Raw genomic sequence first — 13,457 nt, 5'->3', positions numbered from 1 at the left:
GCCAACACCGGGGCCAGGCCTGCCTCACAGATTGGACCAAATTCAGAATGCAACCATTTCCCGCGATCCCCGACTCGGGCGAATACGCGGAGTGGGCGTCATACGTCCTCCATACGCAGCGAGCGAACACTCGCACCCTCACGACCTCCAATTTGACTCCCGCAATTGATCCACACCTTCTACACCTCTGGGACGCTCGCCGCGGGCTTATAAAGCGCTGGAAGCGTAACAAACTCAATCGAAAACTTCGCGCTCGCATCGAGGCGCTCACCGCAGAGGCGGCGGCATACTGTGCGCAGCTTTCCGATTCAAACTGGATCGACACCTGCACGAAGGCGGCAAACCAAATGAGTTCTAAGAGTACGTGGCGACTCTTTCGTAGCCTTCTGGATCCCTCCACCACCCGGGGAGAAACGCAACGCCAGCTCCGCCGCGCTCTGCATGCCTACCAGGGCACTACAGATCAACTCTCGCAAGAACTTTGTGACCGATACATCAGTCGCACGGTTGATCCCGCAGGCCCAGAATATGCGTATTCCGGGGCCCCTAACGCCGATCTCGACGCCCCATACACGCTCTCCGATCTACGAGCTGCACTGGCGAAAATGCGACGGGGCACGGCCCCTGGACGGGACGGCATCACAGTGTCGCTCCTGGCCAACCTTCCCGACCAGGCACACCTCTCGCTACTCCACCTGATCAATTCGATATGGGACGGCTCCCCGCTCCCATCGGAATGGAAAACATCGCTCGTTACATTCATACCTAAATCGGGCAAGCCGGTAAGCATCGAGGCACTGAGACCCATCTCACTTACCTCCTGCGCCGGCAAGCTTATGGAAACTATGGTACGCGAACGCCTTTCCGTCTACCTGGAGGCCAGGGGGACCTTTGCCGACACGATGTTTGGTTTTCGCCCGCATCTGTCGGCGCAGGACGTCCTGCTTCAGCTTCAACACGATATTATAGACCCGACCACTATGCGCCGCAACGATAAAGCCGTGCTAGCTCTCGATCTTCGAGGGGCGTTCGACAATGTCAGACACAGTAGTATTCTTTCTAACCTATCTACCACAGACTGTGGACAGAAGGCATTCAACTACATTCGCGCCTTTCTATCTCATCGCGCCGCCTTCATCCGCCTTGATTCTACCGAACACGGCCCATACCTATTAGGCACACGGGGTACACCGCAAGGGGCAGTCCTGTCACCCCTACTCTTTAACCTGGCCATGAAGAACCTCCCTTCCCTTCTGCGCGAAGTCGAGGGAATACACCACGCATTATATGCTGACGATATCACAATTTGGACTAACACTGGCTCCCCAGCGCAAATCGAAGAACGCCTGCAAAAGGCTGCCCTTCTGATGGACACCTACGCTGCTTCATGCGGCCTGGAGTGCTCTCCAGCTAAATCGGCTCTTCTCTCGGTCTCCCGCTTACCGCCACCACAGATTTTTCTTCCGTCCGGTCTCATCCCGTCAGTCGAAAACATACGAATTCTTGGGCTTCACCTCACATCATCCTTGGATCCCAAGGGCACAATAGCAGGCCTCCGACGCACCAGCGAACAAGTGAGCCGTATGATACGGCGTGTCTCTACCAGGCGCGGTGGCCTCCGCGGGACCCAGTCCCTGCGGTTGGCCCACGCGTTTGTGACTAGCCGCGTCCTCTACGCCTCGCCTTATCTTCGCCTGCGTCGTCACCACGAGCGCCAACTGGACGTCCTCCTCCGTTCAGTCTACAAACGCGCACTAGACCTTCCCATTGCCACCTCCAACAGCCGATTCGCGGCATTGGGGGTGCACAACTCCTTTGCAGAGCTGCGGGAAGCTCATAGCGTTAGTCAAATCAACCGTCTGTCGCAGACGCCTTCAGGGCGCCGTCTGCTACACAGGCTTGGCCTGAACGCGATATCTGATGAGGACACTCTTACACCGATACCGGAACTCTGGCGTCAAAAACTATGGGTGGAACCACTGCCCCGCAACATGAACCCTGAGCTACATCCCGGCCGTAGACTAGCACGCTCCGCGGCCCTTCAGGCGCGACACTCCGATCGTCCTGGCGTTTTCTACGTGGACGTCTCGGGCCCCTCCCCCTCGGGTCACTTCACGGCCGCCGTGATCACAGAGGGAAAACACGTCGATGGCCTCTCATTTAGAGGCGACACTGCAACGCAAGCTGAGGAGGTTGCCATTGCTTTGGCCGCCTCGCATCCCACCTCACGCACCATCCTGACGGACTCGCGCTCGGCCTGTTCTCAGTACCTTCAGGGTTCAATCGCCCCGCTGGCGGCTCGCCTGCTTCGGGCAGCCTCTTGGCGCTTTAACCCTCACCCCATTCGCATAGTATGGACCCCAGGCCACTCGGGCCTCCCCGGCAACGAGGCGGCGAATGCCGCTGCCCGCGCTTCTCTCACCCGGGCCGTTGCCCCTCCATGTCCCGAGACGGAATCTGGCAATACGAATTTGACGCGCTTCCGCGAAATTCTGGCTTATTACCGTGCTTCGCGCCGCCTCTACCCAGATCCCGCACGTGGTCTGGAGAAGGCGGACGAACGACTGCTACGCCGCCTCCAGACAAACACCTATCTTAGTCCGGCGGTCGCCAGGCACTTTTTGCCGGAAATCAATGGCACCTGCTCGACCTGTCAGGTCCTCGCCGACACCTATCACGTCGTAGCTTCGTGCCCCTCCAACCCACTTCCCTTCTCATCCCCCTTCCCCATCCCAACTAGAGAGGCTTGGGAGGAGTACCTGCTCGGCTGCTCCACCTTAGATGCTCAACGCTCCTTGGTGACGCGCGCTCGGGCAGCGGCCAGCTCCATTGGCGTCCCGGAATAGGGTCTGGCCACTCAAGCATGCAGTGCCTCACACTGCAACTCTCTGGCTAATTTTCACTAATAAAAATGTTTTCACCACCACCACCAAGAGCTTGTCGCTCGCGGGGTTGCCAGGTAAGCGACAGAGTACAATTACTTTTTCAAAACATCTTTTGAGAGCGCTGATGTCCAGAACTCACATCGAAATTTCGTTCGTGTTTGGTGCCACAACTATGAAACGCACAAAAGGCAGTTAGGACTGTTCTTTGGCACTGGAAACTAATGGCGCCACCAGAAATATTTTCGGGGGGCGTTATATGCCAGCGGTAAAAAAAAATTAAAAAGAAAGAGGGCCTGTTCTAAAACAATATCTTAGTCATTTTTCTGCTTTAGTAAAGCCGAAGGATTACTTGTTTCGTTCACTGTAATATCTATACGAAAAAGGACGAGTGAAAAGGAAGGGAAGATGAGGGTATACATAGCGCTCACAAAACACCCTCTTCCTGGCCACGCCCCTGCTGGAAACAACGGACTTGATGCTTTCGAATGTGATGTACACTTCGGCTTGGGGGGTTGAACGTTCCAAATCGACTAAGGCTATGAGAGATGACGCGGTGGAGGGCTCCTGATAAATTCTGCCTTCTGGGTTTCTTTAAAGTGCACTGGCATAACATAGTGCAGGGGCGTCGTGCATTTCTCGCCATGTTTAGCGCAAAAAAAGGACACGAAAACACAAGGAAGTGCACGACACACTTGTGTTTTCGTGTCCTTTTTTTGCGCTGAACATGGCGAGTACGTTCCAACTAGCCCCATTTGCCACCTTACGTCGTGCATTTCGGCTCGATCGAAACGCTACCGCCGTTGCTGGGATCGAGCACGCGCTTTTGAGGTCACTAGCCAAGAACCGCAACCACTAAGGCAACCCGGTGCCTCGTGACACAATATTTCACATGCCAGATTAGGTAATTACGTGAGAAAATGTTACTATTTTTCCTGATTAGTTAAGCAGTGGTAACACAAAAATTCTCCAGTTTGCTTACGGCGGTCTCTAGCAAAGAGCTGTTGGACCTGTTATATGTACTATTTGCTTTTTTTTTGCTTATATACCTTGGCTAGAATTAGCTGGGACACCCTACATAGTGGACGTTGTTGTTGCAGAGGACATTTTTCTAACGTTTCCTTTGGCGGTCAAGCCAATGTGGTATGTGTAGGCTCACTCGATTCTCCTTGCTTATACTCAAACCATTGTCAATAAGCATCAAGAAAACTCCCCTATTTACATCAGAGCTATAACTGCCTTAAAGCTCTTATTATTCTAAGCCATACTGGGCGGGGGGGGGGGGGGGGGGGACATAATTTGGTTGGCAATTACGTATGACAAAATAGCGTTAACATGTCCATCTTTACGAACGGCAACGTATCGAAATTTCTGCTTTGTGGAATTCTTCTCCAAAATGGTAAGTTTAGAATCAGGCTTTGAGTAAATTATAACTTACCTCCTTCGGCAGCCGTCAATGTCGCGCACAATACCGCGCACAAAGTCACCAACTAAAGCTTTCGAGACCAATGTTTGACCATGGCGACTTGCTAAAGGCTCCTACTACCGCTATCCAAATGAAGCTGATTGGATGCTGTTCAGTTTTCAGCCCCTAGACATTAGTTTAAAGAAGGCCGACAACGGAAATTGGTTGAGGTCTTTGAAGGTAACTAAGTGACGTATTTTCACAACCATAGCTGACAGCTTGTTTCAGTAAGGACAGCTTTAGTCTTAATGTTCAATTGTAACATTTCAAGACCATTCGTTTCTGAAATGTCAAAGAACTGGAAGAAAAATTACAGCATATCCACGGGTGAATGATGAAGAGCTTGGGCGAAGCTCCTGAAGCAATCATGGTTACACCGTGAAAGGTTCAGTGGTTTCGCCCAGCAGTAATCAAAGCGATACGCCGCTTTGATTATTTTTCCTTTTTCCTTTTTTTCTTCTTGTTTTATTTTCTTTAATTTTTATTTCTTTATTTTTTATTTTATTTATATATATATATATATATATATATATATATATATATATATATATATATATTCTATCTCTATGGGACAGCGCCATCTAGTATATCGTCACCCAACTGCAGTTTGCATGTATCTCTATGGGACGGCACCATCTATTGAATGATACGGGAGACGCGACGGCGGGGACATGCCGGATGGAGCGACGACCAACCAGGTGATGCTATAAGGAGCTCCGCTCCTAAAAACTTCTGCTGTTGATATTTTAGCGCAGACAGATGTTGATTAGGCTAGCGTTCCTGAACAGCAGAAATAAGTGGCTTCAGTTCACGGGAAACGCTCTTTCTGCGGAAACGCTCTTTCTGCGATGAACTGCGAGAACGAGAACTGCGAGAACGAGAACGCGCCCTCGCCCGCGAGAGACAACGCCGAAGCAGCCAGCGTCTGCTAGCGAGTTTCTTGATGGAAAAAACCGACTGCTCGCGCTGCACAACCGTTCACCCGTATATGTCATGAAGAAAACCGATGCGGATAATAGAGTTAGTTCGCTGTCGGAGCATAACACTAAGCTAAGTGGCACATATTTTATTGGCAGGTTTTCCTTAGTTCCACTCCACGACGCAGTAGTATCGGATTGCCTTTGATGTAGAGAGAGAGAAAGGAAAAGGAAAGGCAGGGAGGTTAATGAGGTTGTACCCGGTTTGCAACCACTTCGCGGGGGGAAGGGATAAAAAGAAAGGAGAAACAAAAAGGGAAGGGGAGAACAACTGATACTCGCACACGCATATCAGCGTTCACCGCCCATACCCAGACAGTCACAACCAAGGAATATTTGATGCAACGTGTCATGTAGCAGTAAATGATCGGCCAGCAGCACCTTTCACAGTGCTCGTTGCTGCTGGGTCACAAGCGCCCTCCAGGCTCAGGTTGGCCCGTGGCAATATACAGGGCTCGGGTGTTCAGGCATAACGTTTTTCGTAAACGGCAAATCTATTCTGCCGATGGCCGCAAAGTGGAGGAAGGTTCGGTCAAAGGTAAAAATTGCTATGAACCTGTTCGTATGTCCCTCGTAGCTAAGAGAAAATCCATACAAATTTCTGAGAAGGAAAGCTTCTTATAGCTAACGAAAAACTTTTTCCGGCAGCGGCAGTGTGTACAATTCTGCACATCAGCTGTAGAGGCTTATCACACGCCGCGTGTTGCTTCATCCGGCTTTAAACTCGATATACACATTTGTACACGCTTCCTAAGTGGACGTATAGCACATATTCACTTAATTGTCCTCCGTATTAGTACATAGCATCACTTTTCCTGAAGACGCTACGCCGTTCGACATGCCCCGTTCCGGTTACAACGCGAAAATTACATTTGTTTTCTCGGAATGGATACAACCAATAACTTCCCCATGTGCATCGAGCCCGATAGTCGATTATCCTGACAGAAAACGGAATGTGATTGGCATCCGAATAAGGAGATCTTTAATTACATAGTAATTGTTATAAGTAGCTAAAAAGCTTGCAAATTAACATATTACAACGTTCAATTTCTTGCAATGAGATATTAAGTACTTTATATTATATATTTTGTAAACTTGACACATTTACAGACAATCCATCAAGTTCGCAACTGAAGGGAATATAGAATTTCAGCCCGGGCGTAACACATGCCCATAGCGGTCGCTCTGCCATTTCAAAGAGCAAGAAGGCTAGGCGAATCCCTCGTATGCTACCTGAAGGCACCAAGTCTGCCAGAACGAGACCCTCGCTACGAATGAAGGAATAAAGGTGACTTTTCAAGGGCTCGTTTTTCTTTGTTAGACACAATATTATAAGAACTAACAGAAAATAATGCCAAGGAAAGTATAGGAGATGTTATTTGTAGTACATAGGATATAAATGTGAAAAAAATAAACTGTACACAAGAAGGTCTACACAGGCGTCTGTTCGGCGAAGAGTCTTGCTAACAGACGTAGTACTGCGTGAAAATAGCGTAAAATTGAACAAAGGCTCACTCAATGTGAATTGCGGAACAAGGAAGTGATTTGGCTCTGCATCAAATTTTCGCAAAGTCGGATTTTTCCTGATGTGTGCAATCCTCTAGGTCGGCTTGACATCTTATACTATATAGGGCTTTTACTCTGCTTACACAAATTTAACGATGCCATAATAGAAAGTTTTTTTTCTTTTGGTATCGCGGCTGCAACATATTCATTAGGTTCACAGTGGGGGTCTCTTCATGTGATAAAGTTTATTCTTCTTTATTCACACTGCCACGCGAGTTCATTGCTTTATTTTGATGTTTCGGGTTTCACCCACGAGAAATGTTAGCAACGCTCGGCGCATAACGCGCCCCAATGTTTGGGAAGCTTCGTGATTGTTTCATATCATTCTTTGAAGATTACGCACAAGCCGCAAATAGTCAAGTTTATGCTGGAGCTTGCGCGAGTGCCGGCGATAACGCGGGAAGGTTCTATGGCTATGTATAAAAGTCGACGCGTTCCAGCGATGATCAGAATTCTCGACAACCGACGACTGTTCTCGCCGCTATCAGTGTAGGGCGTGAATTGCTTGTACCTTGACTTTTCATTTTCCGGAGCCCAAGTTCGCCCTAATAAAGAGTTTCACATTTCCCAGTCCTGCTGCATCCTCCTTCGCGGTCACAACCACGTGACAATATTCTGGAAGCGTTGGTCTATGAATCGTGATTTTACGTGGTATGATTTGCCGTCGCGTCTAATAAACGCCTTTAATATATGCCTTTAATGATGCACCGCGTCATACTAACTTCTCTGAGAGAACTTGGCTGTTTGGCTATATTCTGATCGCAACATAGTGTTTATGGCTATTTCAGTTGGGTATACAAACCAAGGGATCGTACTGGGTTTAGCCGCCGTGATAGCAGTGCTGAAGTGCTCTCACAGATACTTGAAAGTAAGAACATATTGACTCAGGGATGCTGAATAGTTTTGCTCTGCTATACGCATGCTCAAGGTTGTACCGATACACGACTTAATCGCAGTTACGTTTCAGCGCCTCTTCTTTCTCGTAAACCGTCGTGTAAAGCGGAGCCTATTTCTTTCTGTAATCACTGCATTGTTATCGTGCAGATTAGTAATTACATTAAATGAAATTTCCGACCTCACTTGTGAATCCGGAAAGCAAGTTCTTTGGTTGTGAGGGACGTGGAGCTTACAGGTGCGCTTAGCACTGAGGAGTTATTTGTAGGCTGACTTACCGCTGTTAGAATCTTGGTCACTGCTACTGACTTCGGTTGGCTTGGATTCTGTTAAGGTTTTTTTCAAGAAATTAGGACATAAATAACAAAATATGTTACTAAAATCTTCATACCTATATGAATTTGAGAGTGAGATGCCTATAGTCTTTATACAGACGATATTGAAAATGCAACTATGCACTCCATATGTATGATGCAATAAGCTACACAGGAGCCCGACTGCGATCATACAATAATCGTGCTTTGCATTTTGAGTAGCACGTATGTCGAGCCTTACTCAATGAATACCGCAGTGCCAAGAACATATTTCTACCAGACTTTACAGCAGAACTGTTATGGTCGAGATTTGCCGTGTTTCGTAGATAGAAAATTATTATCATGAACCGGCACGCGCTCAATCGCGTCCCCATGATCCAAAGGTGAACGTCGTAACCACTAACCTGTCCAGACCCGCTAGCAGAGCATAGCGTAGCCCTGTATACTATAGTATAGGAGTGGGGTGGGAAAGGAATTTGAGGATGAGGGGGACAGATGTGAGAGTGAGGAGCAGGGAAAGGAAGAGGGGAGAACGAGTACAGAGAGAGAGAGAGAAAGAAAGAAAAACTCAGAAATAGGCAGAGATAAAAAGATAGAAATACCGAGAAAGAAATACACAGAGAGGAAGAGATAGAACGAAACAGAAAAAAAAGATAGAAAAAAGAGGGAAAGCATAGTCATGTATAGTATATTATAGCAAAGGACGGTAAAAAGAAAGAGGTGAGAGGGTAAAAGCCAAACCAAGCCAGGACCAGCTATGTGCCCACACGCTCTGCTGTGACCCAGCCTTCCGCGAACTAGTGCAAGTTGTGCTAATTTTTTTTTATTTACGAGGGTTATCGGTAACTAATAGAAAAGAAATCATATGTCGAAAAGAAATCGCACCATCTCCCGCTAAAGGGGACCATGAGGCGATGAGAAGCAGCGTTTCGGCATGTCGAGCTCGCGTTTCAGAGGGGGAGTTGAAAGGGGAAGTGGAAGTTAGGGGTGGGGAGAGGTGGTAAGTGGGAGAGTGGGAGCGGAGATGGGGAGAGGGGCGTGTGGAGCGGACGTGTACGGAGAGAGTTTGCGCATGCGCAGTAAGGGTGGTCATGCTGCACACCACCACAACTATCACCACTACCGGATTGAACTCCGCCATAAGATGCTTTGCATCTAAAATCACGCCATATTCCCGAAGTGAATGATGATTGAGGAGCCGGCTCAGAGATGCTCCACCGCCTTGTCTTCTTCGTTCATGTTATTAGTATCGAAGCGCACTGCCAGAATGCAGCGAGCGCCGCATGCTACTGTTGGCTGTGCTATATGTGGTTTTGCCTGCGATAATAGAGAGTTTGAGAATTGGGGCCCCAAGGAGCTTGGGGACCCTAGAAGCTTGCGAGCCGCCAGGGCGCATGCGCAGAACCCAAGCCACTGTTGGGCTCTTGCGCTCGCGTTGACCCGAGACGCAAAAACTGAAAACTAGCGTGGGGCCCCAAGGCGTCTTGGGTCACCAGCGAGAAGACACAGACGGAGCGCGGGCCACGGCGCAGTATGGCCTGCGTCTCGCATGATTTTAAATTTCGTCACGCGTGGCGCTCCGTGCGCTTGACCCAACGCAGCCTGCGTTGGCCCAATTCTCAAACTCTACTGATCATCCGAACGCAAGAGCAGGCTGCCCAACGCGGCTTGGGGGCCCAGCGTCTTGGGTCTCCAGTTCTCAAACTCTCTAATGACATCATCAAGGCGCTCGAAGAACAAGAGGAAGAAGACTTCTCTTTCGCGCGAGCGTGCGCATGCTACAGTTGGCTATGCTATATGTGGTTTTGCCTGCGTTAGTATCATCATCAAAGTGCTCGAAGAACAAGAGGAAGAGGACTTCTCATTCGCGCGTGCTGCGCCTGTAGCGGTCGCCTCTAGCGGTCGCCTCTGGAACTGAGGTTACGCTTTTAGTTACCGATAATATAGAATATATATCAAATATATGAGGTAGCTACGGCGGTGGCAGTCCCCTCGTCCACTTATCGGGTAATTATGTGCATTTATACCTGGGAGTGTTAGTGAGCGCCGCTCGTAATGCACTGCAGAGTACCGCAAGCTCCACGGTAGTCGACGAAGTCGTGTGAGACGTCTTAAATTGATAGCTCTCCGTTTTTTCTGGGAAGATCACTGCTTCTTTTGACCCTCCGGGCACTGTGGAGCCATCAGTGTAAAGTTGAATACGTTCTCTGTACTCCTTGTACAGCATGAGCAGAGACAGCTGCTTTAATGCTCGTGACGATAGTTGATGAAACCGACGGAGGGAGTCTATGGAGCGGAAGCGCTGTGCACGTTGCTCCTATCAGCACTGCTGACGCACTTCATCAAATGCCCTGCTTTGATGTGCAAAGCGACCCGCCCGGGACATTGCAAGAAACCTTAATTCGGAGCTATATTTCAGGAAGTTGCTCCGACAATTTCTCTGCAAGAACTCACGTCGAAATTTCGTTCGCGTTTGGTGCCACAACTGTGAAACGCACAAAAGGCAGTTAGGACTGTTCAAACTAATGGCGCCGCCAGAAATATTTTCGGGGGGCGTTATATGCCAGCGGTAAAAAAATAAAAAAGAAAGACGGCCTCTTCTCAAACAATATCTTAGTCATTTTTCTGCTTTAGTAAAGCCGAAGGATTACTTGTTTCGTTCACTGTAATATCTATACGAAAAAGTACGAGTGAAAAGGAAGGGAAGAGGAGGATATACAAAGCGCTCACAAAACACCCTCTTCCTGGCTACGCCCCTGCTGGAAACAACGGATTTGATGCTTTCGAATGTGATGTACACTTTGGCTTATGGAGTTGGACGTTCCAAAGCGACTAAGGCTATAAGAGATGACGCATTGGAGGACTCCTGATAAATTCTGCCTTCTGGGTTTCTTTAAAGTGCACTGGCATAACATAGTACAGGGGCCTCGTGCATTTCGGCTCGATCGAAATGCTACCGCCGTTGCGGGGATCGAACACGCGCTTTTGAGGTCACTAGCCAAGGACCGTAACCACTGATGCAACCCGGTGTCTCGTGACACAATATTTCACATGCCAGATTAGGTAATTACGGTAATTACATGAGAAAACGTTATTATTTTTCCTGATTAGTTAAGCAGTGGTAACACAAAAATTTTCCAGTTTGCTCAAGGCGGTCTCTAGCAAAGCGCTGTTGGACCTGTTATATGTACTGTAAGCATTTTTTTCGGCTATATAGCTTGGCCCGAGTTATCTGGGGCACCCTGAATAGTGAACGTTGATGTTGCAGAGGACATTTTTCTAACGTTTCGTTTGACGGTCAAGCCTTTGTGGCATGTGTAGGCTCACTCGATTCTCATTGCTTACTGTCTAACCATTATCAATAAGCATAAAAAAACTCCCCTATTTACATCAGAGCTGTAACCTTCTTAAAGCTCTTATTATTCTAAGCCATACTGGGGGGGGGGGGGGGGGTACATAATTTGGTTGGCAATTACGTATGACAAAATAGCGTTAACCTGTATATCTTTATGAACAGCAACGTATTGAAATTGCTGCTTTGGTGAATTCTTCTCCAAAACGGTAAGTTTAGAATCAGGCTTTGAGTAAATTATAGCTTACCTCCTTCGGCAGCCATCAATGTCGCGCACAATACCGCGCACAAACCCACAAACCAAAGCTTTCGCGACCACTGCTTGACCATGGCGACTTGCTAAAGGCTCCTACTACTGCTATCCAAATGAAGCCGAGTGAATGCTGTTCAGTTTTCAGCCCCTATACATTTGTTTAGAGAAGGCCGACAACGGCCATTGGTTGAAGTCTTTGAAGGTAACTGAGTGACGCATTTGCACAACTACAGCTGACAGCTTGTCTCAGTAAGGACAGCTTTAGTCTTAATGTTTAAGTGTAACATTTCAAGACCATTCGTTTCTGAAATGTCAAAGAACTGGAAGAAAAACTTCTGCTGTTGATATTTTAGCGCAGACAGATGTTGATTAGGCTAGCGTTCCTGAACAGCAGAAATAAGTGGCTTTAGTGCACGGGAAAAGATGAAGAGATATTCATAACCCAGATTTTTAGAGCTTATGGTGTCGTGATTGTGAATAAAGGTAGGATCACACTTTCACAAACTAAGTTGTCGCACTTCTAATGAGGCCTTAGCGCGTTGTCGCAGGGTACGCTCAGAAAAAAAGGAAGCAACAGCAATGAAAACCCAAACACACAGACATGTGAGAGTCTTACTATTTTTGTTTTTGTTTCAATGATATTTTTGTTAAAGTAGCTGACTGGGCTGGGTGGTTATTCATACTGAAGATAAACAGCGCAAAAAAGCACGACCACAAAAACAAACACTCTCAGCGCTAGTCCTGTGTGTTTGTTTTTCGTGGCCGTGCTTTTTTGCACTCTTTATCTTCAGAGATTTTTATGTGGCATAGCGATATGAATGCTGAAATCGAGACTTTCCCTGTGAAGTGAATGGCAGGAGGGGATATATCCATGGCCCGTTTTAGGGGCGAAGAACTTTTTGGTCTCGGCGTGTTGGCGGGCATCGACGTGTCCTGTTGCCGCTTGCATCATCGTGTCCTGTCCATTAGCTTGAGCGCAAGAGAGGGCGCCACCGCCTCAGCACTCGCCGTGTGGTGAGAGAGAGCGAACGGAGTGCTTTGACTATGAAAACGCTCTTTCTGCGATGAACGCTGAACTACCCACTCGCAAGGAACGAGAAAGCGCCCTCGTCAGTGAGAGACAACGCCGACACAGCAGCTTCTGCTGGCGAGTTTCTTGATTGAAAAACCGACTGCTCGCGCTGCACAACCGTTTACCGGCCACCCGTGTATATATATATATATATATATATATATATATATATATATATATATATATATATATATATATATATATATATATATATATATATATATATATATATATTGTTACGCTTAAAGGAGACCGTCAAGGTTGAAAGGGGCTGTTTATTACGTCGTGAGGGTGAGCTCAGGAGCGGCCGACTAGTTGGTGATTTTCACCTCGTCCTCTTCTCTCTTTCTAACCTGGAGCGGCAAGCGCGTTTACTGTGGTCTTCGTTCTCCTCGTCCGTATGCGCAACATTCCTCTCCTCTTAGACGAAGGCCGCTGGACGAGTCAGTCGATTTCTCTCGGCGTGAATAATTTCAGGTGGGCGACATGAACAACTTGGGTCTTGGCAGATCTTCGACCACTCGCCGTGAGGCGAGCTATTGTGTAGGTGGCCTCTGTGAGTCTGTTGACTATAACAAATGGTCCATCGTAAGTGGCCAAAAACTTTTGGCACAACCCGCGTTTTCGTGTAGGAGTCCACAACCAGACTAAATCACCATGGCCATAGGTTACAGGTCGGTGG

General features: G+C 48.0%; 1 protein-coding gene across 15 annotated transcripts in view; it reads right to left on the bottom strand.

Moving 5' to 3' along the window:
• The window catches only part of LOC119390073 (clumping factor A), a 136,648-nt gene extending 124,758 nt beyond the window's left edge, over positions 1-11,890 (bottom strand). For 6 of the 15 annotated variants that reach the window (XM_037657609.2, XM_049414637.1, XM_049414638.1 and 3 more), the window contains exons 1-2: positions 11,699-11,884; positions 8,063-8,110 (exon numbers count right to left, since the gene is read on the bottom strand). In XM_037657609.2, coding sequence (XP_037513537.1) covers positions 8,063-8,110; positions 11,699-11,780 — 130 coding nt within the window. In that variant the 5' untranslated portion in view covers positions 11,781-11,884. Of the gene's footprint in view, positions 1-8,062; positions 8,111-11,698 lie in introns of all 15 variants that reach the window. The other 9 variants (XM_037657606.2, XM_049414634.1, XM_049414635.1 and 6 more) reach the window with 7 other exon arrangements.
• Positions 11,891-13,457: the final 1,567 nt, after the last annotated feature.

The sequence above is a fragment of the Rhipicephalus sanguineus genome, chromosome 4 (assembly GCF_013339695.2).
Source record: "Rhipicephalus sanguineus isolate Rsan-2018 chromosome 4, BIME_Rsan_1.4, whole genome shotgun sequence".
Lineage (NCBI taxonomy): Eukaryota > Metazoa > Arthropoda > Arachnida > Ixodida > Ixodidae > Rhipicephalus > Rhipicephalus sanguineus.
Note: the sequence above shows the minus strand (reverse complement) of the source record. Positions and strands in the feature narration are given on the sequence as shown.